Source organism: Phalacrocorax carbo, chromosome 8, assembly GCF_963921805.1.
Source record: "Phalacrocorax carbo chromosome 8, bPhaCar2.1, whole genome shotgun sequence".
In the NCBI taxonomy this organism is placed as follows: Eukaryota; Metazoa; Chordata; class Aves; order Suliformes; family Phalacrocoracidae; genus Phalacrocorax; species Phalacrocorax carbo.
Window position 1 is genome coordinate 22,216,154 of NC_087520.1, and position 27,492 is coordinate 22,243,645.

The 27,492-nt window shown below is 57.2% G+C and overlaps 1 protein-coding gene across 3 annotated transcripts; it reads right to left on the reverse strand.

Moving 5' to 3' along the window:
- Positions 1 to 1,131: 1,131 nt before the first annotated feature.
- On the reverse strand, positions 1,132 to 26,244 carry AFAP1L1 (actin filament associated protein 1 like 1). 3 transcript variants are annotated; one of them, XM_064459025.1, is made up of 20 exons: positions 26,091 to 26,172; positions 13,358 to 13,452; positions 11,761 to 11,889; positions 11,118 to 11,201; positions 10,660 to 10,757; positions 10,385 to 10,496; positions 9,921 to 10,019; positions 9,020 to 9,231; positions 8,485 to 8,664; positions 7,690 to 7,776; positions 7,298 to 7,391; positions 6,997 to 7,149; positions 6,322 to 6,533; positions 5,748 to 5,893; positions 5,284 to 5,362; positions 5,036 to 5,150; positions 4,655 to 4,819; positions 4,248 to 4,426; positions 3,858 to 3,986; positions 1,132 to 1,349 (listed from the first exon to the last, which is right to left on the reverse strand). In XM_064459025.1, the coding sequence occupies exons 4-20, from the start codon at positions 11,191 to 11,193 to the stop codon at positions 1,326 to 1,328; spliced, it is 2,160 nt and encodes a 719-aa protein (XP_064315095.1). In that variant the 5' UTR covers positions 11,194 to 11,201; positions 11,761 to 11,889; positions 13,358 to 13,452; positions 26,091 to 26,172; the 3' UTR covers positions 1,132 to 1,325. The 3 variants fall into 3 exon arrangements, with proteins under 3 accessions (XP_064315095.1, XP_064315094.1, XP_064315093.1); XM_064459024.1 differs by having other exon boundaries at positions 13,358 to 13,419; positions 26,091 to 26,159; XM_064459023.1 differs by lacking the exon at positions 13,358 to 13,452 and having other exon boundaries at positions 26,091 to 26,244.
- Positions 26,245 to 27,492: the final 1,248 nt, after the last annotated feature.

The window sequence follows — 27,492 nt, forward strand, 5'->3', positions numbered from 1 at the left end:
GCGCAGTCACTAATGTGGTGTACAAGATTCACCCAGCCTGCCAGCCCTGTCAGCCGCTGCTGCAGGGATGTCAAGCCTGCCCCAGACCCCTCCTGGCCCATTTCACTATGAGCAGGAGTAGTTTACCTGCCACACACCCTGCAGCCAGGGGAAGGGGCATGCCAGTGCCAATGTTTTTATTAAAAGCTGCTTACCTAGTTACCAAAAAGAGAACTTTGAAAAAGCGAGACCCAAAAGTTAATCGTGGCAGTTGTTAGCATGAGCAGTGGGTGATGGGCCTGCTCCCTTGTTCCCAGCACAAAAGCCTGGGTCTTTCCTTTTTATTACTGTCCCTTTTTTCTGCCTGTGCTAAAGGACCCTCCTCTATTTCTCTTTTCTGTTCCAATCCCCTCATTTGAAAGCATCTTTCTTTTTTTAGTTTTTAAACTTCCCTTCACTCCATTTTGACCACATGCCTTGGCAAACTGTGTCTAACTGCAGCAGCAATAGTGTGAATGTGCTGTTGCCCTCCCCTTTCCCGCTCCCCCAAAAGCTGGCATGGGGCTAGGGCAGAGAGCGCTGGGCTGCCTCCAGCCTCAGCCCTTTGCAGCACTTCTAAGCTTTTAGCAAGGTTGAAATCTATCCACTGTTAATTTGCTTTCAAATGCTGACACTTGAGCTTTGTTCATTCCCAAGGGAAGCCAGTGTGCCTTCACCCTTACTGTGTGGAGGACAAGAAGGAAATATTGGACAAGGGCACTTGGTTGAGGCACAGTGAGCTTGAGACATGAAGAACCCTGAGATGAGACCCTGCGGAGCTGTGAGCAGTGAGCAGGGCAAATGATTGGCATCTCTGAAGTGTCCAGTCCTGACCAGCTCATGAACCCAACACTGAGGCAGCCAAAAATCCCCAACGAGTCTGTGGTCGCTTTGGAAAGTGTTAGCGTGGCTTCCAGCATCCCCAGGGTGGCACACGTTGATGCTGGTAAATTGGAGCCCAGCCCCCACGCTCTCCCCTCCTTCCTTATGCACCACCATGGGCACACACACCTTGAGCCAAACTCCTGGCTTCCCCCAGAGATGGGTTTCCCAGTAGTATGTGACCCTGATTCACAAAAGACTCCCCTTCCCACCCACCTCCCAAATCCCCCTCCCACCCCTTTCCCCATGGTTTATAGTGTTGCCAACGAGACAGACGGTGCCACAGTGGTGGGGCATGGGAGGGTGTCTCTTTCCCCCGCCATGCCTTCCCAGCACCCTCCCGGCGCCTCGGAGAAAGGGGGCTTGTAGCTCCTCCGTGAGCCCCAGTGTCCAGTGGGGCTCAGCAGGTGTTCCTGCAGCCTGGCTTAAGTCTGCTTCTTTTCCCATTCCTGCAGAGAAAGGAAAAAAATGCAGGGGATGAGGAGACATCACTGGAGAAGAGAGCACTGAGCCCTTTGAGGACCTCCTTCCCTACTGGGGGCTTTGGCCTACCTCAGCATCTTCAGACCCTGGGGTCACTGCTGCCCCAGGGGAGGGCCTGATCAAGGGGAGGCTAATAACAAAGCCTTCTTACTCTAGCTACAGGAGGCATCGTGCTTGCAGGTTCTCATCCTGCTGGGGGACTTCAACTACCCTGACATCTGCTGGAAAAGTAGCACGGTGAGCTGTAGGCCATCCAGGAGACTCCTGGAGTGCATTAAGGATAACTTCTTAAGCCAGGTAACAGAAAGCCCTACCAGAAGGGATGCCATACTGGACCTGGTGGTCACCAACACAGTGAGCTAATAGGTGATGTTAAGACTGGAGGAAGCCTGGGCTGCAGTGATCACGCACTGGTGGAGTTCACAGTCCTGAGGGATATGGGTCAGGCAAAGAGTAAAGTCAGGACCCTGAATTTTAGGAAAGCAAAATTCCAGCTGTTCAAGGAACTGGTCAGTAGTACCCCCTGGGAAACTGCCCTCAGGGACAAGGGAACAGAACAGAGCTGGCAGATCTTTAAAGGCATTTTCCATAGGCCCCGAGAGTTCTTGATGCTCAGGTGTAAGAAATCAGGCAAGGAAGGGAAGAGACTGGCATGGATGAGTCAAGACCTGCTGGTCAGATGAACGGGCAAGAAGAAAATGCATGCGCAGTGGAAGCAGGGACAGGTATCCTGGGAAGAGTATAGGGATGCTGCCTGGTTGTGTAGGGATGGGGTCAGGAAGGCCAAAGCATGGACAGACCTGAACTTGGCAAGGGATGCAAAGAATACTAAGAAGGACTTCTATGGGTACATCAGCCAGAAAAGGAAGGTCAGAGAAAGCACACCCCCCTAATGAGCAAGACTGGCAAACTGGTAACAATGGATGAGGAGAAGGCTGAGGTACTCAACAATTTTTTTGCCTCAGTCTTCACTGGCAACCTCTCTTCCTACACCCCTTGGGTAGACAGACTGCAAGATGGAGACTGGGGGAGCAACGTCAACATCCCTCTCACTGTAAGAGAGGTGACCAACCTAGTGGCCTTCTACGATGGAGTGACTACATTAGTGGACTAGGGAAGAGCTACAGATGTCATCTATCTGGACTCCTATAAGGCCTACAACTTCCTTCTCTCTAAATTGGAGGGAGATGGATTTGATGGGTGGACTGTTCAGTGGATGAGAAATTGGTTGGATGATTACATCCAGAGGGTAGTGGTCAACAGCTCAATATCCAGATGGAGATCAGTGACAAGTGGTGTCCTTCAGGGGTCTGTACTGGGACCAGTACTGTTTAATATCTTCATCAATGACAGAGATTGCAGGATCGAGAGCACCATCAGCACGTTTGCAGATGACACCAAACTGAGTGGTGCAGTTAACACACCCAAGGGACGGGATGCCATCCAGAATGACCTGGACAAGCTTGAGGAGTGGGCCTGTGTGATCATCATGAGGTTCAGCAAGGCCAAGTGCAAGGTCCTGCAGCTGGGTCAGGGCAACCTCTCGTACAGGCTTGTGGAGCCTCGTAGAGAAGGACTTGGGGGTACTGGTGGATGAAAAGCTGGACATGACCCAGCAATGTGTGCTTGCAGCCCACAAAGCCTGGGCTGCATCAAAAAAGGGTAGCCAGCTGGTCACGGGAGGTGATTCTGCCCCTCTACTCCACCCTGGTGAGACCACCCCTGCAGTACTGTGTTCAGCTCTGAACCTTCAACACAGGAAAGATATGGAACTGTTGGAGCAGGTCCAGAGGTGGGCCATAAAAATGATCAGAGGGATGGAACACCTATCCTATGAAGACAGGCTGAGGGAGTTGATATTGTTCAGTCTGGAGAAGAGAAGGTTCTGAGGAGACCTTATTGCAGCCTTTCAGTAGTTAAAGGGGACCCATAAGAAAGATGGGGACAAACTTTTTAGCAGGCCCTGTTGCGACAGGACAAGGGAGAATGATTTTAAGCTGAAAGAGGGTAGATTTAGACTAGATATAAGGAAGAAATTTTTTACAAAGAGGGTGGTGAAACACTGGAACAGGTTGCCCAGAGAGGTGGTAAATGCCCCATCCCTGGAAATATTCATGGTTGGAAAGAGCTTTGAGCAACCCAACCTAGTTGAAGATGTCCCTATTCATTGCAGGGGGCTGGACTGTAAGACCTTTAAAGGTCCCTTCCCACCCAAACTATTCTATGATTCTATGATGCTCTCCTCTGTGCCCACCCAGCCCTGCACCTCCCAAACCTTCCTGTAAGCCGGGCTCATGCCAGCAGCAAGCGCTGCTGAGCTGGGACAGCCTGGTTGCAGGAAAGCCTGGCAGTATGCATTTTTTTTGGAGTAGGGAACATTCCTGATCTCCAAATTTCATGGTCAAGGAAGGGAGATGAGATGAAGGGTTAGATTTCCTCTGGGGGTGGGGAGGACAGTGGGAGTGAAGTAGGACCTTGGCCTTCCGCAGCACATTTCCCTTGTTGGCAGGGAGGATGGAGGGACTTCTCTTCCTCAGCTCGGCTGCACAGTTAACAGGGACCAGGTGCTCATGGGGGCTCCCATTTGGCTTGTTTGTAGCTTCCTGTGAAAAAGGGGAGCAAGAAGGAGGAGCATTTAGGAGACCCAGGGAGCAGGGGCAGCCAGGGTGGAAAAAAGGCACACTGTCATGAGGTCAAAACTGATGTGGCCAAACCTAATTGACGCTTTGCTTCCCACTTCTGTCCACAATGGGACAAAACAGCAGGGATGTGCCTTCTTCCCCACGTGCTGCTCTCCCTGCTACCCCAGGCACCGTTACTGCGGGAAACCAGAGCTGCCAGAGTGAGGAAGAAGGGGTGCATACCGCATTTTCAGCCTTGCTGGTCACAGCCAGCCCCAGGGCTGGCCCTCCTGCCAGTGACTGTTTCAGCTGCTCCTTCACTTCAGTCAGCTTGAGCTCCAGGTCAACACGTTGTTCCTCCTTCTGCCGACACTGCTCCTCCAGCACTGCCACCTGCTGCTCTAGGTCCTGCAGCTTTGACCCTGCTTGCACAAGCGTGCCTAGCTCAGCACAAAGCTACCCATCCTCCTGGATAGGGACGCTAGATGGGGCTGCCAGCCCAGCAGCATGCTGCAGCCAGCTCTACTCACAGGCCACAATGTCACTGCCAGCCCAGCATCCCCATCCCACCCTGGCTCTGCAGCCTTCCCCCCCATATCTGAGTGCCTTCAAGCATCCTCAGCTGCAGCACTCGGATGGAACCAACCTACCTGTGCTGCCTTTCATGGCTTCCCGCAGCTCTCGCTTCTCTTTCCGCAGCAACACTAACTCGCTGCGGATCAATGCTTTCTCCTTCTCCAGCTTCTCCTTCTCAGTCAGAAATTGGCGGGCATCTTCCTCAGCCCTGTTCTTCCCGTACCTGTACTGGTTGGCATCTGCATGCACAAGGAGATCCTGTCATGAAGGCTCTCGCCCTGGCTGCACTGATCCCACCACAGCCCCGCTGAGCTGGCGCAGCACAACCACCCATCACCTGTCTGCTGAAGCTGGCCAGTCTCAGCCTGGCCACAGACCCCCCTTGGGGGAACTGCGTCCTGCTGCACTTGCCAGGGTCCCCCCACTTTGGTTTGTGGCCAAGGGCCCCCACTCACTTGACGCATGTCTCTTCACTTTGACTTGTGGATCCACCCGCCGTGACTTCTCGCTACAGGAGGAGGCATGGCGCTTCACCTGGGCTCCTGCCAGCCGTCCCGGCTCCTCCTTGGCCTGTGGCATGGATGGGAGGTAGAACATGCTGAAACACCTGCAGGGCCATCATGGCCTGGCCAGGGGTCCCTGGGGCATCTTCTGGAGCCCAGCCACAGTGACAGCAGAGGGTGAGCCCCTGAGCCACACTCACCTGAACCTTCTCATAGGGGACTTCATCGTACACCACGCGGGAGGCATCTGGTCGGTGGTCCTGGGATGAGCTGGCCCACCTGCAGGAGGAGGGATGGGGTCTTCCTTTCCAGGACATCCCTGCCAGCCCCCCAGTGAGCCCTGCCATCTCAGGGGGCTTTCTGCATTGCTCTCCCAGCTTCGCTCACGAGCACTCTACCCTACCCTACCACACATATCCTTTAAGTCCTTCATCAGCGTTAATGAAACACCTTCACTTTCCATCTTGCCTGAGGGAAACTGCACTGCTTCGGGACCTGCCAACCCCTGGGACACCAACTCTTCCCGAGATCACAGCACAAACTGTGTCCCACCCTGTGCCTTTTCCAGGGAACACACAGGGCTGAGGATCACCATGCCCAACCCAACACTCTGCCCCTGGCACAGCCCCTTCCCAGCCATGGCACAGCAGGAGGACATCCTTACAGGTAGGAGTGCCTCACAGCTGTCACTATGTTGGCAATAGTCTCCACGTCCACGTAGTCATAGTGCAAGGCCTCTGGTGCTGTCTGTGAGCCTGTCTCCACCAAGAGGAGACCCAGCCAGCGGCCCAGGTCTTCAGAGCAACTTGCCTGCAGGAGAGAGAAAGGGTTGGGGTGCATGCCCAGCTCATGACCCCTCGCTCTTGCTCCTGCTTTCCAATGCAAAGGCCCACTGTGGAGAAGGGTTCTCTGACACAAAGTGTGTGAGCAAGACTTAGGAGAGTCCACGAGAAAGCATGCAGGCACGTGCAGGAGGCCCCAGTCCCAAACCCTCTGTCACTCCCTGAAACTTGCCTGCTTCAGCCCTGCCAGCCTCCTCCCTGCCTCCAGCCTGCAAATACCTGTGTGGCTGCCCTACCTCTCCCAAACGATGCCCTGGTCTTCCTTAACATGCAGAGCAGGGGAAAACAAGGCACCGCTTGCATGCAAGCATTAATCATCACAGGAGATGCTCCCCCAGCTTGGCAACCCCCTCCTCACAGGACAGGTACACCCTGCCTGCCCCACTGCATGCTTACCTCCAGCGCTGCCACCTCCTGCCCATTGCGAAGGATGCGGAAAGCGAAGGGGTGTTTGGGGCCCAGCCCCGGAACCACCTCGCAGCCCTGGAGGACGATGGTGTTCACGTGGGTGCGCAGGTCAGTGCGGTCCTTGTGGAAGTAGAGGGTGTTGCCCTTCAGGCGACACCAGCGCTCCTTCCAGCACTGGTTAACCAGGACACTGAGGTACCCTAGGAGGTGGCAGGGCCAAGGGAAGGGTCTCAGTGCCTGCTCAGCCAGACTTTTGGCATGCTTTAATAAGACAGGGCTGCCCAGAGATTATGGCATGGCTCCCCACTCATTTGGTCCTTCTGTGCCTCAATTTCCCCACAGCCAGCTGGGACCCCTGGACCCAGGTGAGGTGCCAGCTCAGTGCCACACAGTCACCAAAGTCCTTTTTCTGGGAGGACAGGAGTGACCCCTCGTCCCCGCCCCACACACCACAGGAATTTGCAGAGCTGGGACCAAGCACCATTTCATAGCCTGAGGCAGTGTCACGGCCCTCCAGCAGCTTGGTGATCTTGTCCCCATCCCACTGCTCCTTTAACCCCTGCCTGTCCCCCATGTGGCCAGGCGGGGGGAAGGATGCCAGCTTCCCACTGCTCCCAGCCCCATGCGAGCTGAGCCCTGTCTCTACCCCCAGCCCGCACTAACCACAGGAGGGGATGTCCTCCTCGGTGGAGGAGGTCTGTGTGTCCTCAGGGGAAGGCTTTTTCTTGGAGAAGCTGATGATTCTCGTGATCTTCTTCCCTGCTGCCCGGCTCATTGAGCCCTTCAGGTCAGCCAAGCCGCTCTTTTTGCCTTTCCCTGGAAGGAGGACAGGGTAGCTGTGTGCCCCTGGCATGTGTCACAGCATCCCCCCTCACTGGGAGAGGAGGATCCCCAGCTGTGGTGCACACAGCTGCCCCCCCCGGGCTGCAGGGACAGCCCTCCTGGCTGGGTGCAGGGGCCGTACCTTGCTCACCAGGCTCTCTGCGGGCTGCTGGGGAGCCAGTCTCACCCATGGCCACACTGTCTGAGTCGGAGGTGTGCTTATCCTGTGACAGCCGCTGCAGGGGAAGTGGAGCAGGCAGTATGTCAGCAGCGTCCCCCTGCACAGCCCCAACAACTGCCACTTTTGGCCCTTTGTCCCTCCCGTGCAGGGCTGGGATGTCTCCCAGTGTCAGGGGAGCCCCGTTCTCCTTCCCCAGCAGCGTGGAGCCCCATAAGCCCCACAGAGCTGCTGCAAGGATGGGAAGGACTCCTCGCACAGTGCCAGGAGCTTGATGCTCCCCTGGCCCCACGTTCCTCAGGCTTGGCTGCAGCAGCCCCATGCACCACCTCACCAGTGTGGTTAGAAACCATCACCTTATCCAGGTCCATCTTGCACGGCATCACCGGAGAGGTGGGGGCTTCCACCCCGCCCACTGCCAGACTGCTGGCTTCCTTTATCACCTGCAGAGACATCCCCCAGCAGTCACTCAAAACAGACCCGAGGGCCAGGGCTACTTTTCCTGGCCCAGCATGCTCCTGTCTCGCTGCCAGCTGAACCATGGGGAGAGAGGTTCTGGCCTCTGCAGGACAGGACAGCGAGCCCTGCTTGGGGCACAAGCCCAGCTTGCCTGGGGGATTGCACACACCTTGACCCCTTGAAAACTGCAACCAGTTTTGCAGATTTTGTCAGATTTTTGGAAATCTCAGAGGTGAGGGACTTGGGTGCCAAGCTGTCATCCTGCCAGCACAGGATACCTCATGCCCCCGTGTTTTACAGGCAGGCACAGTGTGGCTTGCCCAGGGCATGTAAAATGACCCTTTTCTCCCACAACTGGGGTAACATCTGGGTTTGGGGTGTGCGCAGATACTCCTTTCCTACCCGCAGCCCCCGCCTCCTACCCCTGAACAAAGGCAGGAAAGGGCCATGGGAAGAGGAGGGGGAGTGCAAACATCCCCACCTCACAGGGGCTATCAGCTCCGGAGACTCCCAGGCTCTGGGGATTGACTGGCCAGCCCACCCCCCAGCCGATAAGAGACAGGAGCAAAGCCCCTTCCCCTTCCAGCAGGGCAAGAGCTTTCCTAGGGCAGCCCCCTCCCCACTTCAGCCAGGGAGGATGCCAAGAGGAGTCTGTGGCCCCCTGAGTGAAGCAGCAGGTCTAGCCATGATACCTTCAGCCACTCCTCAGCCTGCTCCTTGCTCTGCACGGCCAGGACCAGTGCTTCAGCCCCTGGCAGCGAGAACCGCAGCTCATGCTTCTTGCGCCGCCTGTCCTTGGGGACATAGATGACATTGCAGGTCCCCAGGGGCACCTCCACATGCGGCTGCTGGTCCTTGGAGCTTTTGTAGCACTAGAGGAAGCAAAGGGAACCACTCAAGGCTTGGCCAAAACCTGCTTGTCCCACTGCCATGCCAGGCAGTGCTGGGGTCCCTCTCAGGTGGAGCAGATGGAGGTGGCTCAGTCTCCCCAACAGCCTTGGTGGCGGAGCGCTGTGGGGTGCCCTCTCACTCCACAGGGTCCCAAAAGAGGGGAGCCCTCCATTTGCTCGCAAGAGAAGTGAGGGCAGCCCCCCCACGTGCTCTGCAGGGCAGTCACAGCCTTGGGGCAGGGTCTTGGCCTGGATAGTGCTACCTTTCTTCAGCCTGGACCCGACCTCCCTCCCAACCCAGCAGTGGGTTTCTGTCCCCCACCAGCTCTGGGCTCACCAGCAGTTTGCTGTCCCGTATGATGGTGAGCTGCTTGGCCCACTGTCCAAAGCGCTTCTTGCGCAACAGGAAAGCGCAAATCCTGCAATCCTTCACCAGGTTCATGGATGCTTCTTCTGATGGCCACTGATGTGTCAGCTGCTGGCCCTTCCCTTCCTCCTCCTCTTCATCATATGACTCATAAGAGCTGCTCATTGCATCTGAGTCATTGTCTAGAAGGAAGCAGGTGAGTCACCCCAAGTGGCACCCCGGGGCCCTGACTGCTGGGCATGCTCACACACCGTCAGGGCTCCCTGTGCCCAGTGGGCTCCAGCACAGAGACTGGGCTGGGTGCCGCAATGGATGGACTCCATGTAATCCCCTGAAAACAGCAGTGTTTTGATCCAGCTGTCTCCTTTTCCCTTCCAAACCAGGCAGGATGGTTGTGGGCCAAATGCCAGTCCCAGGTGCTTCTATCCAAACTCTTGGGTTGGCTTATCTCTTTGGAAGCCTCAAACATTGAAAGCCTGGATTAAACCTTCTACCTGCAACAGAGGATCACATGCTGGCCCTCTGCCTGGGCATGGAGGAGCAGGGCTCTGCAGCGATGTCCCTGCCCTGGCTATGCTCCACCATGGCAGAGGCAGATCCTGCAGGGCACGAGAGCTGTGTAGGCAGGGACACCCATTTCCCATGCTGGTGACAAACACAGCACCGATTACATCCTTTCCGCAGCGTGAGGGCTCTGGCTTGCAAGACAAACAGCACTCCAGGCTCCTTGTTTTTGCCCAGCAGGCTCTGACATCCGAGAGATCCTTCAGCCTTAACTCCACCAGCCCCCAGCCCAACCCTCAAGCTGCCATCTCAGGGCTGGACTTTGCCAAAGTTGTCCCCTCCCCGGAGAGGGCACCTGGATACCTACAGGAGTTTTTTTGCTCCCCATTCATCCTGGTGACAGGGTAGTTGCTGTCTGCATCCTCGTAATAGCCATCCTCAATGGAGTTGGGGGGGCTGGAGCTATCTGTTGAGGAAGCAGAGGGCAGCTAGGGCTGTTACACCTGGTTTCCCCCCAAGGATGCTCCGAGCAGTGAGGCTGCCAGCCAGGGCATCTCTGCATTGGTCCCCCTGTAGCTTCGACTTCTCACCATCACCCCCTTCCCAGCTAAGCCAGAGCAAACAACTCCTTGCAATAACAGTGCAGTGGGATGGGAAGGAAGTGGGACAGGAGTGATGCCAGTGGGAGCGGCAATGTTTGCTTCCACGGGACAAGCCACGCCTGCTGAGGGCTGCCTGCTTTGCCAGCAGGCAGGCAGGTGGGGGAACGCAGCAGGCAGCTTGTGGGACTCCCCCTGCCCTCCTGCTGTCCTGATGAGAAGCGGGACTCACTGTGGGAGGTGATGTACTCGGGGGCCTTGCCAGGGCCCAGGGGCAGGGCTTCCTCATAGTAATCCTCAGGTGGGGGAGTGGTGGGTAGTGGTGGAGCAGGGTCCACAGGAACCTACAGCAGAAACACCACTGGCATTAGCCAGGCAGCAGAGAGGGTCATGAGCCCCACCAGCTACCTTGGTGGTAAAGGACAGTAGGGGGTCTCAGCCCTGGTCACCACCACCTCCCTGAGCAGGTGCAGAGCAGACCCTGCAGGTGGGCATTCAGGGCCTTACTGTTTTTGCTGTCTGGCTCCTCGCCAGCTCCAAGCCAATGCCGTCACCGGTGTCCCCCTCCTCCTCCTGCATGTCTTGGAGATCCCGCAGGTCACAGTCTGCCCGGGGGTAAGCAGAGAGGGTGAAGCGAGCAGGAAACCCCGGAGCTGGCCTCCCAGCCATGCCCTCCAGGGACCCCCAAAGCAAGCACCCATGGTCCTTCGCTGGGAGGGTGTTGGGAGATGGGCAGTGCTGGTAAACACAGCTGGTCTGAGTTGTGCATGGACCCTGCCATGACCAGCCCCCAAGCACCTTCAAAGGAGCAAGCACCTGGGGTGACAGTGCCTACCCCAGGCACAAGAATGCAGCTTTCACCCAGGGCACTCCAAGAGCTCCCGCTGTCAGCAGGGACCCCAGGGCCAGCACTGCACCCACCCAGCATGACCCCTGGTGTGTCAGTCTGGGTCATCCACACATACCAAACTCCTCGAAGAGCGACTCCACGAAGCTGGTGCCATTGCTCAGGGACGCTGTGTTGACATACATGTAGTCCATGTGCTTCCCTGGGAGCGAGGCAATGTTCTCAGCCCAGGGGTGGGCAGGGTGGCCGGGGCAAGCACCGACACCCCTCCTCCCTGCAAACACCAACCCAAAGACACAGGCCAGCCCACCCCATCATGCCATGGGGTGCTCCTCTGGAGCAGGTGCCAAGAAAGCAGAGAAGCCCCCAGGGCTGCTGCCATCCCTGCCCCAGGAGGGCAGGAAAGTGGGAAGGCTGTGAAGCCCCAGGTGCATGGCCCTCCTGGCCTTCCTGCGGAAACCCCTGCGCTCAGCAGAAACCAGTGGCAGGAAGACCTCTGTGACGTGGCGTTTCCACCAAAAGCAGGCCCCCTGCAGCCACGGCTGGGCTGGCACCGGAAGGGAGAAGCTGGGAAGCAAGAGCGGGGAGCAAAGCACCCCAAGGGGGCTGAGCAGGTGCTGGGCACTGGGCACAGAGGCAGCTCATCCCTGTGCTGCAGATGGCTTTCCCTACCCCACTGGGGTTTTGGCCTGGGGCAGCTGCCGGGTATACCCACTGGCCCTGGGGACAGCCACCAGGCACCATGGAAGCAGGACACAGACCTGCAGGTGGCTGCAGCTTCTGCAGGATGGTGGAGACAGCCAGCTTCTTCTCCTGTGTGGTGGCACTCAGGTACTCGTGGTCCAGCAGCTTGAGCAAGACGCTGAGCTCTGGCAGGAGCTGGTCCAGCACTGGGGGAGCAGGAAAAAGCTTGTCAGCCAGGGTGGTGCCAGGGTGCTGGGGTTGAGACAAGGCAGAAGGGGCTGGAATGTATGAAAGACCCTGGGATGGGGGTCTTTCCCAGCTGGGCCAGCATGGCTCAGGCAGTGTTTGCTAAGCGCACACATGCTCCTTCCATGCACAAGCTCTTCCACCTGCACGCAGATGCTGGGATGCAGCCTGCTGAGCCTGTGAACAGCAACACCAGCTCTGCAGGGCTACTGAACCACTATCAGAGGGGTCAGCACACATATTTTTCCACAGATAAAACTACACCTTTGTCCACCCGACAGCATATCATTGCTGCTGGTGCCCCCTTGCTGTGATGGGTACTGGGTGGTGACGAAAGGAAGGAAAGGAAGGAAAGGAAACCTAGATGCCACCTCAAGAGCCACCTGGCAATGGCACCCAGGGAGACATCCTCCCACCCCTCGCCTACTGGGAGACATTCATATTGCCCTTCTGTGATCAGACTACCCGTGTAGTCTCCTAGCCCAGTGCCACCTCCATAGGGTCTCCATACACAGGCTAGAGTCTTCCTCCCCACACTCACCACCAGTAGCTCCTCTGCCCTGCTGTCACTCTTTCCCTGTATCATCTCAGCTCATCTGCACTACTCCAAGGCCACCTCACTCTTCCCTCCAGGCATGGTGTCACTGCCCCATGGGACAGTCCCTGCCCCACAGAGGTGGCCTGAAAGGTGCCCAGGGCAGGGGTCAGGGACTGCAGCACAGGAGGGACTCTCCCCACCCAGCTCTGTGTTAGCTGAGCCTCAGTCCAACACACATGGCCCCAGAGGCAGCCAAGAGGGTCAGAGCAGCTGAAGTCCTGGCAAAGAGGAACCGCACCAGAAGCCACCGCTCATCCGCTTTTCCGTCACTCTGTGAGATCCCAGCACCTACCAGCTCCCGGGCTGCCACATCGCTTGAACACAGCATTATCCCAGCAGACAGAACCAGGCAGGAGAGATGGGGAGAGCCCAGCAAAAAGCAGGAAAAGAGAATTTGCTGCAAATCACCATTACAGGCACAACACACAAAAGTGTGGCTCTTCTCTTTGATGTGGTGATTCATGGGCTAGTTTTTAAGACGCAAAAGCACACTGCAGCTGTGGGGTTGCCCATGCAGCAGGGCTCCAGAAAGCACTTGGATGTTTGCATATCAGAGCAAGGCTACAAAAAAAAATTAATCACTGAAAGCAGTATTTACAGGCTGGCAGCAGCTGACCAACAGCTTTGGGAAAATGTGTTGGCCAGGGATGGGAAGGACTGGGAGGACTTGAACAAGGCAAGCTCTGGACTCCAGATCTTTCATGAGCTCCCACATACCAAATTCTGTGCGTGCACTGACATCCTCATCCCAGGTCTTTTCCTGTGCCTTATCTCCTCCAAGCAGGGTAAGACAAAACAGCCAAGCTCCCGTTACACCCGGGACTACGCACCCGCTCAGCTCCACTGGCATCCAGGGTAGCTCCTGCCGAGTCCGGCGCCTGTGGGAGATGGCCTGCATTGGAGAGGCCAAGCTCAGGGACAGAGGCTACAGAGGGCGGGAGAAAAAAAGCTGCTGTTTCTTCCAGTGCAAGCGTGATCAGGATCCCTTCTCTTGGCAGCAACCGAAAGTCATCGCAGCACAGCTGGGGCAGCATGCAGCTGGCTTTGGGTCTCCAGGGACAGGAGGAGAGGCCAGAGGTGACCACAGAGGCAGCTCAGACATGCCAACTGGTGGGGATAGATTGCAAGGAGGGGAGAACACGTGCCCCAGCAGCGTGGAGCATCAAGGATACCCTGCCTGGCCTGTACCCATCCCCGCTGCTGCCACTCCGGGCTTTGCCAGGGGAAGGGCCCCAGCAAAGTAGAGCTAGGTGGCAGTGAGGGCTGACACAGGGGGCATTTCCCAGGGGAGGGGCAGGATGCTGTGTGCTGCTGCTGCTGAGATCCTTGTTACTCATATCCTTTAATAAGCTTCTGCTGGTCCCTGTCCAAACACTGCATCCACTCTGCCCGACACCCATCAAAACTGGTCTGCTATAGGTTTGACCCAGGATTTTGGGTGCCCACCTTCCACCCCCATGAGCCACAGTCCAGAGCAGAGTGAGTCCCCCGGGACCAGGCTGGCGCTGCTGCCCAAAGCAGGGACACCGCAGTAAAATCAACTGCTGTTTCAAAGCTTTTCGGCTGAAGGGGAACCCAACACTAGTGCGTTGATGCGGATCAGCGGCCAGTCAAGATAAGCCCTTAGGCAAGGAGACAGCATGCCCGGCTGAAAATTACCACCTCCCCATGACACAAGGCAGGATGCTGCTCACGAGCCTCTTCCTGCTACCCATGCCAATGGGCTTCTATCTCCACAGACCTTCTGCTTCCTCCTCCCTCCCCAGCGCCAAGCTAAACAGCAGCCACAGCCCTTTTGGCACAGGTGGCTTTGCCAGCACCCATCCTTGTCAAACCGGGACAGGTAGCCCACAGGCAGGGGGAGATGCCTTAGCACAGGTCCAGAAGTGGCAAGCAAGCCTGGGGAGCTGGCAGCATCCCCCAGCCCTTGGGGAAGGAGAGGACAACCACAGGGGGAACAGGGCTCCTGCTCCCTGAGCTAGAAAAACACCCCCCCCAGCAGACAGGCAGCCGCAGAACCCAGGTTCTGCTGATGCTCTGCTCGCTGCTCCCCTCCAACACGCAACTCCCAAGGCAGGGACACGCTCCAGCTATGCAAGAGCCTCACGTGTGTGATGAGCAAGGGTAAGCACTCAACCTTCATGGCCCTCTCATTGTCCCTCCACAGAGACAGGAAGGGAGGAGAGAAGGGTAGATCCTCCCTGGGGTATTTACAGAGCGCTGCAGAGGTAGGATGGCAGCAGGCTTCTCCTCAACAATGCAGTTGTGGTCTCTAAGTGAGACATCCTCTACCCTGCCTTGCCCAGGATACAGCTGCAGGGCTTGGTGGGGCATGGGGCTAGCAAGGAATTAGCTGGGACAAAAAGCAAGATACTCCCCTGTCCACCCAGGACCTGCAAGCATCTAGGGGGACACTTACCCATCTTCCTGCTGCCCCAGCTCAGCAGGCTCTCAGCCAGCCATGAGTTCCCACAGAGGAGATGGGGACCATGCACACACCCTACCTCAGCTTCCTACAGCACACCAAAGCCTAGGCCATGGTGCTTACCAGCATCCTCATCCCATTGTGTGTATGACATCTCCCATCACGGCCACCAGCTCTTGTGTCAAGCCTTTGGACCAATCAAAGGCAAAAGGGCAAGCGGGTTTTTATTAACAGTGACAAAGCAGGCAGTGTGCATGGCGAGGGCAGCGAGGAGACGCCCCTGCATAGGAGAAGCAAGAGTGGCTGATAAGCAAGGTTTGTCTCCTGGCATGGCAGGCGGGTGAGCTCATCAGCAACGCCCCAAGTGCCAGCTCTGAGCCGGGGCGCACGAAGCACAGCACAGGGTGAGCACTGAAGGCGCCTTTGTTTCCCCCCAGCTGAGCTGTCCTCTCCATCTCCCTTATTAAACATCCTCCGAAACACAAGGCGAGGCTGGGGGTGGGGGGGCAGTCAAAGAGGCCTGTGATCCCGGGAGGGTGCGTCGCCCACTGAGCTGAGGAAGGGAAGGAATTAATTTCCTTCGCTTGTTAGGATCCCAGCCTAAATAAGGCTAATGGGGTGGTGGCAGGAAGCAAGGGGAGATTGCTCCAGGGTTGCTGTGTGGAGGGCAGCGGGTGCTGAGGTGACAGACCTGAGGTCACCCAGCGAGCAAGGACTGGCACATTACTTCTGCAACAGCCAGCAGGAGGAAGCACAGATCCCACACCAGCCTGCATTTGTGCCCACACCGCAGCAGGCAGGGGACTGGGCTCATGTGCCAGGGGTGGGCACATGGGCACTGGTGTCGGTGCATACCACTGCCCTTGGGAGCTCTTGTGAAACTGCAGTGTGAAACTGTGGAGCCTGGGGATGGAGGTGGTGGCAAGATATCAAAGGGCTGCTGGGGAAAGGTGGCAGGACATAAGAGTGGCCACAGGTGCTCAGCAGGTGACACAGCTGAAAAGGGACCCTGCATCCCCCACCCACCAAGCCACCCCCTCGCTTGTGGGACACCTCCGCCTTGTGCCTGCCTCTGACAAATGGCTCTCACCTGCTGCTTTCTTCTGGGGCTTCTCTTGCAACCAAAATCCTGCAGGATTGCACCACTACACTGGGCTCAGGCTTTGGCCACAGGCATCCCAGGACAGGGAGTGATGCCAGCTTCCCCTCTCTCAAACTCACTCCTCTTCACATTTGCAGCTTGATGAGGAGATGTCAGCAAGGTCTCTGAGCCTGGGAAGGCCAGGAGCCACAGCAGCAGACAGCTTTAGCTTTAGCTAACTTGGGCTGGGTAGCAGAGGGGACCCAGGGCAGCTCTGCTGGGATGGAGTGAGCTGGGGGACCAGCAGCAGAATGCTGCAGCTGCTGCGGACAATGGGGCACTATTTCTTCTGCTGCTAAAATCTGCCCTAGAAGCAGCACCAAGCACAGTGCTGGCAGAAGAGCTGCATTCCCTTCAGCACCCTACACCTCTCCCTACCCTGCACCCAGGTCTGCTTTATTTTTAGACCCCACGAGTGCTCCCCCTGCTCAGGGACCTGCTTCCACAGTGTGGAGATAAGGGTCCAGGCTCAGCCTGCAGCTGCAGAGCCCATCTCCCCCTCCCTGGCCTCTGCTCCATCACAAGAGCAAAAATCAGGTCTTGTTCCAGCAACCTGCAGAGAGGAGGAAAAGGCGCTGGCCAAGCCAAAGCAGGAGTTTCCCAGTGTACAGACCCAGCTTTTGCAGGGGGAGAGGCAAGACAATGCACATGGGGTTGTCTCCCCAAGCAAAGCCTGTCCACAGCCCAATAGAGAGTCCCCAGCTTTTGCAGGGGGAGAGATAAGACAATGTGTGTGGGGTTGTCACCCCAGGCAAAGCTGGTCCACAGCCCAACAGAGAGCCCTGGGGAGGGGAGATGCTGTTTCACACAACTGAAATGCTGCGAGGCTGCTGCAGCAGGGACATGCACAGGGACCCCCATCCCACGGCTGCCCAGGTGCCGGCAGCCCCACGGCCACAGCTCTCTTGGGTCCTCCGCCTGTCCCTGGCCATGCTTCCTCCCACGCCAGGTGAAGGCCGGGGGCGAGGGAGGTGGGGGAGTAAAATCGGATGCTGGGAGTGACAGCCATTGTTTGTAGCTAAAATAAAAACCAAGCAAAAATAAATCCTTCCTGTTAGCACTGGCAGGGCCCTGCGACGCTCTGCCTGCCTGCCTGCCTGTGCAGGGTTGTTCAGAGCCGCCACTGGCAGTAAACAAACATTTATAGCTCCTGGGATGCCATAAATATGTGGGGTGTAGACCAGGGAAGGGGACACAACCAGGGGCTACCCCAGCAACTGGTGACGGCAGCAGAGATGGCCCAGTCTCAGGAGGACCCCTGCAGGGACAAACAGACCCAGTGCTGCCGGAGGAGTTACTTGCAGCAGAAAAACTGCTTTGCCCTCTCCATGGGCTGATGTTGAGCCGCCTGCAAGAGACACCCGGGTGCTGGGATGTGCCTCCATACCTTGCTGCTTGGCCCCAGCCTCCTCCTGCCCCAGCATGGGCTGCGGGCATCACTGGAGGGGTGATGCCTGAAGTGGGTGTTGGCAGCCCCCTCTGAGCCCAGCAGGGACAGCTTTTCCCTGCCACTGCTCCTTGAGGAAGGCCGTGGCCCCCTGAGCTCTTTGCTGAGCTCCCGGGGCAGTTCCTGTTCCCGTTCCCAAAGAGGTTTCTTTCCGATGGCGAGGAGGCAGGCATGCAGCTGGCGAGGAAGTGTCTTGGCGGGGGCGGTACAGTGCTCCCAGAATTGTTCCTTTGTGCAGAAGACAGGAGGACAGACAGCTGCCTACTTGCACCCTGCCTGCGGCCACCGCTCCTCCGGTGTGGGCAGGAGGAGTGCCCTGCCAAGCAGGCAGAAGAAGGGCAGTGCTTAGCCCCAGGGAGGCAGCAGGGGCAAGCAAGGCATCCCTGCCAGCCAGGCTCAGCTTCCCGGCCAGCCATCACCAGTAGCGTGTGGGGCAAACAGGGATGACTGGGATGGGCTGGTGGGGCCAGGAATGCCGGCCTGGAAAGTACTTCCTCCTCCCAGGGTGGCTGTCTGTACAGCTACAGAGCAACTTGGCATGCTCCAGCCTGGAGGGTTTTTAGAGAAAAGCCAACCATTAGTGATCACACTTGAGCTCTGACAACATCCCCTAACAGTGGAAGATCTGCTAAGGGGCCATTCGATGCATATGAATCATCTCCTCCCTGGAATCAAGGGCCCCTTGAGTTGGGCGGATGGGGGGAGCGCCTCTGACTCGGCATCCAACAATGTCAGCAGGAGCCTGAGTGCTTGGGGCTGGCTCCCGCACGGCTGGGAGGCCCCCACTCTCCCTGGCTTTCCAACTGCCCAGCCAGTGCCTCTTCCTACACCTTGCTATGATTAACCCCCTTGCTGTTAGCCCCAAGACCCCAGCAGCAGTTCCTGCTCTCCCAGCAGCTCCCAGCTCAGATGCTGCAGCATCCCTGAGGGTTGCAGAGCACAACGTGAGCTCAAACCTTTTGACCTGTCTCCTAAACTCCCGGCACCTCCCTGCTGCCTCCCCACCACCCCACAGCACACCCTGCACCCCACCAAGCCAGGCTGCAGCAGGCAGGGCAAGGATGAGCATCCCCTGGGGATCTCATCATCATGACCTTACAGTAACTAATATCCTTAGCTGATAACCTTGGAAAATCAGTCCTGGGAGATGACCATGAAACCTCCTTGCTCAAGGCAGAAGGTCCCTTGCCATCTCTCCCTCCTGACGCAGTTGCCCACTGGCTTCTCTCCTTATATGAAGGACCCTGCAGGGTTCCCAGGGCCCCTCCGTCCCACTCCAGCTCTGGGAGAGGGGGTGATGAGCAACTGGAGAGGTTAAATAGCAAGAAGGCTGTCCTGGCTGTGCTTGCTGAGCCTCCTTCATCTGTGGCCCTATCTGCTCCAGATGCACGCCCTAATGTTGACAGCAGCTTTGGTGTGTGGGGGATTCCTTTCCCAGCACAGCCCCAGCAGCATGGCCAGCTCAGCCACTTTCAGCACTGCTCATGTGAAGGGTCCTGCATCTGGCCCAGTGCCTTTGCCAGCAGCGGCTCATCTCCCAGGTATAAATAGCTCTTCAGAAAGCCTTATTGCATGGCCTGGCTCTCAGCCGCTCGCCCACCCCAGCAGAGACTGGCCGAGCACCAAGTCCAATCCGGGCCTGAGCGGCAGATCTGCCCTCTCAGCCACATTTTCCCCAAGCCCTCCTGCTTCAGCCTGGCTCTCTGTGCCAAAGCAGTTTCTCAGAGTCCTAACCACCCTGCAAAAAGCCAAGAAGAGCAAGGGAGCTGCGGCGCATGGCTGGGGCTGGTGCTCTGCCCAGTGCACCCAGACAGTGACGAGAGAATGGGCACAAGGGAATTGGCTGCAGGAACAGGACCCCAAACACCCCAAACCCGGTGCACTCTTTGCTGCAGGAGAGACAGTTTCACAACCTCCCCACAGTTTTACATATGAAAACAGGAGCGCTGACTAGAGAGAAGTGTAATTACAGGCTGACAGAGCTTGCACAGGGCAAAGATTATCACCCACATTCACGCCCCTGCCAGCTCACACACTGCAGGAACCATCATCACTCACTGCTGTGGGGCCAGTCAAGCCTCTTCTCTATAACTGGATTAAAGGAGAAACTGGAGAACAAGGGGATCATGGTGGTTCCTTTCCCACCGAGACCCATGCCGGCAGCACAACCCTTGCAGCATGGCCCAGAGGAAGGGGTGCTGCCCTGCAGTGAAGCCCCAAGCTGGGTTGAGGCTCTCCTGGCCATGCCCATGCTCAAAGCATGGCTGCAGATGGAAAATCTCTGAGGGCTGCAGCACCCTCACCCTGCCTGCTCTGCTTAGCACCCCAGTCCCCTTGGGCAGTGACTCCTGGAGGGGTGTCATCTCACCAGGGAGCCCCCAACAGAGCCGTGGGGCATTGGAGGGGGCAAGGCTCTCTGAACTGGTATCACTGCTGGAAAAAAACCCTGGTGCAGCCCTTGTTGGGCTGCAGGGTATGTCCTGCCTCGCAGCAGCCCACATTGAAGCAGAGCAGCTTCATACAAGCAGTACAGGTAATAATTAACAGGCTGATTAAATCACCCACAAACACCTCCTGTGACCCAGGCAGATAAGGATGCTCCAGTGCTCCGTGCTGCAGCAGGACTCCTTCTCCAGTGGCTGCCGGGGCTGTTCCCTCTCCACTGACAGCTTAGCAGCCCTTTCTCTGCCTCCTGGAGAAGACTGCAGTGGTTTGCGTTAGCTCACCAAAAGCACACTTTATCCCTCCAATCTGAAAAGACTACAGCTGCCCCCACCCCAGAGGAGGACGGGAAGGTTGTGGATCACCCTCTCTTACTGCTGAGCACAGCAAGAAGCTGAGCAAATAAAAGCACCCAGGTGAGAGATTACTGGGTAACCCTGCTCATGCCCCCAGTCAGCACACGGGCAGCCTCTGCCCTGGACCCCTGAACGCCAGGGGGCTCCCAATCCCAGGTACAAATTATTTCCAGCCACAGCTCAATCAATGCAATTAGCTCTGCATGGACCAGATTCAGCGTTTCCAGGTGACATTTCAAAACTCAGTGCCGGCCTCGGCAGGCACATGGCAGGATGCTCTGCTGGGCCAGCCTGGGAGCAGGGCTCAGAGGTTGCTGGCTGGAGAACACATTTAAATAATGAATGAAAAAGAGAGGTTTGGGATGTCCTTTAAAGGAATAGTCAGGCAGGGGTGAGACCTGCTGAGTAATGTATCAAAAACAAGCTTCAGGCAGAGGGGAGATGTTAGGATTAGTCAGAACTCAGAATAAACTGTATTCTTGTCAACCAAAATTTTGGCGTTGGCCTTTTCCAAACAAACTTGACAGTGCAGGGAGCAGCTGGTTGGCCTGGGCTCGCTTCTGACACCAGGAAAGGCCCCAGGACCAGTGGCACAGCCATTTGCCTACCCCTGCGATGGGCAGAGCACCAGAAAGCCTCCCCACGTGTCACCTTCCTGCCTGTGCCCCCTCCAGCTTGGAGCTGGGGGGACCTGAAGCTCTCACCTCTCAGCAGCCTGTCATCTCCACCAAACCTCAGCCTCCGGGACAGCAGGAATTACAGGTAATTGAAGGCACCATGGTGGGAAACTCACTGACTCAGCACCCCAGTGCTGATGACTGCTCCCCCACAGGCATGCCCTCCCTAGCGCCCTGCACCCAGGCAGGCGTGGCCACATTACTATCCAGGACTGGGTTCATCCTTCATCCCCCAAGTCTCCAAAATGGACTCCCCAGCCCCACCGTTGGAAAGATCTCTGCATCGCAAAAGGCTGCTCTCCATGTCCCTGTACATCCCCTTTCCCTGAAGCCAAGATCCAAAACGTCTCAGATGCAATACCTGACTTGCAGGAGTGAGATGTGGGGAGGCCGGCAGGGCTGACACATCTTTCTAGGAGGAAGGGTGACACGAGGCAGTTGTGCCTGGACCCTGAGAAGCAGAGGAGGGTATGGGACCCTCACCCAGCAGGGTATGGGCAGGAAGGGCGTGGGGTTTGCAGGAAGGAGCTGGTGGATTAGCCACCAGCCAGCTCTGCTTGCCTAAATACTTTCAGCCACATCACACAATGCGGAGCACTCTTTTCAGAGGTGGTGGGATGAGAAACCGCAGGCATCCTGTGGGGGAAATTACCCCCACTGAGTCGGGAGGGAGGGAGACAAGTGCCCAGCAGCCAGCCTCCTGTTTTGGCAGGCATCCATGGGCAGCCCTGCCTCAACCCCAGCGATGCCCAGGAGCTTGGGAGCTGAGCTGGGCACAAGTCCTCCCTGTCCCCTCAGTGGCCACCTCAGCCCTGTCCCTGCAGGAAAGCGATGTTCACAGGCCAGGGCAGGCAGGGCACAGCAGCGGGCCTCTGTGTTCAGGGGCCGGGGCCGTGCTGCCCCGGAGGACCCTCGGAGGGCAGGATAAGCGTGTTTTCTCAGCTGAGAACAGCCCTTCCGTTTCCTTCCCTTACCCAGCTCTGCTGGGAGCATCAGGTGTAGAGGCAAGGCCACCAGCCGACAGCATTTCCTACCCAGTTAACCCCTGCAGGGCAGGGGTGGAGAGGCAGGAAAGCCAGTTTATCCCAGCAGGAAAGTTGGCAAGCTTGAGCACAGGGGAAGATGCAACTGCTCTGGTTATTACTGATGGCTCTGTACAGTGTTCACTGTATTGGCTTTTAACTCCAGGACACAAAAGCCAGCTATCAAACCTGTTCCTATGTAACTTCTATTCCTGGCTCTGTCCTTTACAACCTTGGTTTCCCAAAGTGTAAAATGACACTGGGACCACGTGAAAATGGGAGGCTGAAACCACTGGACAAGGAGCCAAAAAGGGGCTTTTCCCCCATCACCAAGTTGAGTGGGTTTAATGTTCAAAAAAACCCAGAAGAAAGCCAAAGTCGTTCTTCAAAGCTGCTCCTCATATATCTCCTGCTAATTGCCAGCAATCATAGCATACCAGCCTCTGCCAGAGCTCCCTCCTATCACTTCCAGGATCACATGCTCATGAAACCCACTTCAGAAAAGGTATTTTGAGTATGGAAACCCCTTGAAGCAAAGATCTGTTTTCGTTCCAAACTGTTACGAAATGTCAGTGTTTTCCCTCGCCTGCCACAGAGCCTGCCTTTGATGCAATGGGAGGCATATCAGGAGCAAAAATGGAAGGGGCTGCAGCAGTCGTGCCGTGGGGGGAGCCTGCGGGAGGGAGGGCCAAAGAAGTTATTTTCATCTTTCCCCACTGTGGAGGCTGTAGATTCTCAGCACAGTGTCTGCAGAGGAACCTGAGCTCCCCGAATGCTGATGCTTTTAGCGCCGCAGGGTGAGGAACGGCAGGCTGTTGGTGGCTCCATGGGTGCCCTCCCTACGGGTGGCAGGACCTACTCTATTCATCCTGCAGGTGCCCTGGCAGGAGGTGCCAGCCCCTTGTTTGCACACAGTGGGGCAGGGCTGGCAGAGACAATGCAGAGCTCCTTGGGAGGTTTCCAACTAAACTGTCCTGCTGCTTCCCTGGAAGAGTGACATTTAATAGCTAGTTTGCAGGACTGACAGCTGTGCCATTTATTTTCACTAGAAGAAGGTTCCTTATATACAGGAGGAGATGTGTGTTCCTCTGGAGAGAGCTTTAGCTGTGCCAGACTAGAAGGTACCTGGTGTAGCGAAGGGTTAAGGGATTAGGACATGGGCCTGGGATGCCAGAAACCACTTCAAGCCTCTGCTCTTCTAAATAGTTATCTCCTGTCCCCAGCAAGCTATTTGGCTACTGAGCAACAGGCAAATCTTGGTTCAAGCTCCATTTTCACTCCATGTCCTCCCCTGAAATGCCTTCCTACTATTTGGGATGAGACAACTTCTTAAAATCCTTAAAGTTTTCCTGGGCTGGGATAAGAACCACCCGCCAGCTGCGGGCAAGAGGATTTCAGGCACGTTGGCACTCAGCGCTGCTCCATAGCAGACAGTGTGTCAGCCTTGCATGAGCTGCACATATGCACCGGAAAGCAGCATTTCCAGGTCAAGAGCAAACACGGGAAAGAGGCAAGTTTTCCAGACAGCGCAGGCAGATAGGACAGTCCCCAGAGTCTCTGGCTGGAGGACACTACCCCCGCAGCAGTCAGTAAGGGCACCAGCCCGCTCTTTCCCCCCTCCAGCAGCCCCTGCTGCAGAGGGAACCTGCAATGTACTGGGCAGGGGAAGGTCCCACTTCACTGCTCGCTCCTGGCTATGAACAGGCGGTGGCTCCGGGCAGCTGAGTTTCCTGCAGAAGGAATGGCTGCAATGTGGGGGAGAGCTCGGCACTTGCCTGGCATGCTAACAGCTGGCCCGATCTGTGTTTCGCACCCACTCTGCACCCCCTTCCACGGGACTAAGTGCACGGGGCGGGCGGGATTCCTGCTGCCAGCTTGCAGGCGTCAGGTCAGGAATGATCCAGTCTCCCTCCCACCAACCCCATGGCCTCCCCATTCCTGCGGGCGAGCTGGAGCCAAGTTTATCCCTGACACATCTCTGCTGGCTTTGCTGGATTTAGACCCTAGATAACTTTGGTGCAGGTCCTAAATTCTGGTGGCACAAAAGGTCAGGAAAGAGTCACTAATGAGGAGAAGCTATGTGCAAGCACAGCCCTGCTAGAGCAAAGGCTCCTGATACAGATCACCTCTCAAATCACGCATACATGCACTTATCTATTAGCATATCCTGAAACAACTCCATAAACAGCCTACAGCACCAATTTCCCGGGTTAGGTGCTGGTGTAGAGCTGAGCCCCGCACTGGGTGCTGCCCAGCCTGCTGGGTAAGGCAGCAGGCTCAGCTGGAGCATGGGAAGTGATGAAGCAGCTGGTGGATCATAAAGCAAGAGCAAGTCAGGAGCTGAGCAGAGCTCCAGGTGAAGAAAGGGGCTGCTGAAGAACAGGCAGAGGCTGGGAATGGGGCACAGACCTCCTACTCACCACTGGATCCAGCACCCTTTGCACTAGGGAGGGTAACCTGGCAAGGCCCCCACACCTTCCCTCCATGAGCCACAGCCCCCAGAGGGATCCAGCAACTCTGGGTGATGAGCAGGAGGGTCTGGAGTGGGTTTACATTAGCAAAGAGCCATCCAGGTGCCAACAGCAATTCATTACAAGCACTCAAAGCACTGCTGCCGCTACCATAGAAGGCACGGGTGACGAGGATCAAACAGCAGAGCAGCTTCCCCCCTCCCAGGGGAAGCCTGTGGAGTGGCTGCACTGTGCCTGGGCCTGTCTCCACAATGCTCTAGGGTGCTTTCTGCAGTGTGCCAGGCACCCCCTGCCCTTCCCTGTGGTGAGGTCACAGGTTTGATTTTTGGGCTGGGCTGGGATGTAAACATGGCAGCCTCCCACAAGCTCGCACAGCAAGAGAATGGGGAAGCCAAGACCCTCTGCTCTCCCCTCTCCCCACTGGTGAGGCCCTCAGGGACCCTGAAGGACAGCTCTGGCATCATCTGTCATTTCACAACACTCCCCCTCCTGCAACAGCATCCTCCTTCAGAGCCAGCAAAGCCACCCTCCCTGGCTTGCAGGCAGGGCAAGACGCAGCCATGGGGGACGGCTGTCCCTGTCACCATCTCTGTCCCCTCTTAGGCTGCTGGGCACTGACACTGCTCTCTGAGCACTAACCCTGTAAGCTGCAGCCCAAGAGTCAAATTCTTCATCCTGCGTTTCCACTGCGGAAACACCACCCCATCCTTTTACATTGAGAAGGGGAACTCCTGACCCTCAGTCTTTCTGGTGCTGACCCAGAGCTGCAGATGCAGCACTGCCTGAACCGCCCTGGGACTTTGGCGTGGTCCCAGCCCACAGAGCTGGAACAATGCCCCTGGCCCCCCATTATAATATTTGGCTGAAGCTGCTGCATTACCGCCAAGGACCAGGACCCTCGTGCCATCACCTGCTCCTCCTCTGCAGCCCTAGGCCATATTCTGCAGCAGCTAGAGGCAATCCCCCTGAAAACCTCCCTCTGCTCCTGTCCAGGGACCTTCCAGCCCCAGCACAAAGCCAGGACCTTCTCTGCAAAGTTGGCCCAAAGCCCTGGCGGGTTTATTCGTGTCACAGATCAAAGCCTAACAACTACATGAGCCTGATGCCACAAGCTGCAGGCAGGAATCGCACACATGTGGGAACACAGCCATTTCCCAGCAGGGTGGGGATCAGGCCCTCCACTGCTTTACGAGACGACCACCGGCATCTTCCCCAGCTGGGGAAACTCTCTGGATCTGATCAGCTCCATCTAGAAACACCAGTCACCTCCCTTTCTATGAGCATAACTTCCCCTAACAAGTGCTTCCACCCCACAGGCTTGCTTACAAGCTGCTGCCTTTTCGCCCATCTGACCAGGAAAGGCAAACTGGTTCCAGTTTGTGTCGCGGGTGGGGGGCAAAGGCACCCTGGGGGCAGGGTCCCACATCGATCCGGTGAGCTGCACCGGCTCGGTTGGGAGGGGATGCGCGAACCCCGGGACCGGGACGGGCATCCCCTGTCCCCGCCGTTCCGGGCGCGGAGGGGATGCCGGTCCCGTCCCGTCCCGTCCCGTCCCGTCCCGTCCCGTCCCGTCCCCGCTTACCGCTGAGGCGGTCCATGGCTCCGGAGCCGCGGGGAGCACCGGCCGCCCCGGCAGCCGCGGGCGGGCGAGTGTCGCCGGCAGCGGCCGCCCGGCGGGGCCGGGTCTCGGCTTCGGAGCGGCCAATGGCTTCGCCCGCCCCTCCCTCGGTGCACGGCAGCGCCGAGCACCGGCCCGACCCGGCACGGCACCGGGAGACCCCCCGGCGCTGGTGACACCCCTGTGCAGCCCTGCAGCACCCACCTCCCTCCACCCCCCCCTTGCACGGCCGAGGGTGTCCCGGGGTTCTCCCCCTTCACCCTCCCCGCCCCCCGCCAGGAGCTGTCCCGCACCGGGCATTCAGTATCCCCAGCAGCAGCACCTGGAGATCCCCCCCGTGAAGGGTGGGGGCCCAGAGCGGCCATCCCCACCTGCCTGCCCACGGGGCTTGTTGGTTTAGGCAACTTCGGTTTGGGCAAAGATCCAGAACTAATTCCCCCACCCAGACACCCAGTCTGCAAGCACAGCCCCCCCTTCCCACCTCACCCTGTTTCGTTGGTGCTGTCCCTGCTCCCTCCTGCCCCCAAACCCCTTCATATTTGCTCCCTACTGGTGTCCCTCATGTGCCCGGCCTCTGCCTGGCCGTGGTGCTCATGCCACCATCACTGTCCCTCCCCAACAAAGACCTTAGGGGCGTGGGAGACTTGTGGGGTGTGCAAGGGAGCATCCCATGCATGGCAGCAGGAGCAGTGACTCCTGGCACCCCCAGGACAATTTCTCCCGGCCTCAGGTCTGCAGCTGAGCCCTCTTCTGGGGACAGCAGGCTGTGACAGATATGAGATTCTGTTTCACATGTACCAAATTATCACTTGGGAAAGCAATAATTGAAACATTAGCTGTGCATTAACAACTGGCCTCCAGGGCTCCCCCATTTGTGGCACTCAGTCTGGGGCAGACTAGAGACAGCTATAGCCCTCTCACACCCCTCTGCAGAGCTGGCCTGTGGCACAGTGAAGGTGAGACCCTTGCTGTCCCTCAGAGGAACCCTGCTGACCCAGCTCTTGCAGAGGTGCCCCATGGCTTGCTGGCTTGTCTGGGACTGCTCAGTCCTGCGGTATGCCTGAAAATTGTGCCAGACAAGCAAATAGGAAACTGGAGCACCACAGACACCAGGAAGGATGTTTATGTGGAAATAGCACTATTACTTTTAGGAAAAAAATAAGCAAAGAGAAAAAAATCCCAATAGTTCGCAGTGGAGCAAATGCTGAATGGCCCTGGTAATGGCCTTCATTCCTGGAGGCTTGCAGAGGGATTCATCTGGGACTCAGGCATCAGTGATGGGGTAATTCAGGAAAACTCCTACAAAAAGGTCCAGCAGTTACTGGGACTGGCACCCCTGGCTTCCCTCCTCTTGCCTTGCCCCCAG

Excerpts from the sequence above, each read along its gene's own strand:
- AFAP1L1 (XM_064459023.1), bottom strand. Across the intron at positions 11,202-11,760 it reads GAAGCTGCAGCCACCTGCAG|GGAAGCACATGGACTACATG; the intron begins GTCTGTGTCCTG and ends CCTCGCTCCCAG. Across the intron at positions 7,392-7,689 it reads GCAAGATGGACCTGGATAAG|CGGCTGTCACAGGATAAGCA; the intron begins GTGATGGTTTCT and ends CTTCCCCTGCAG.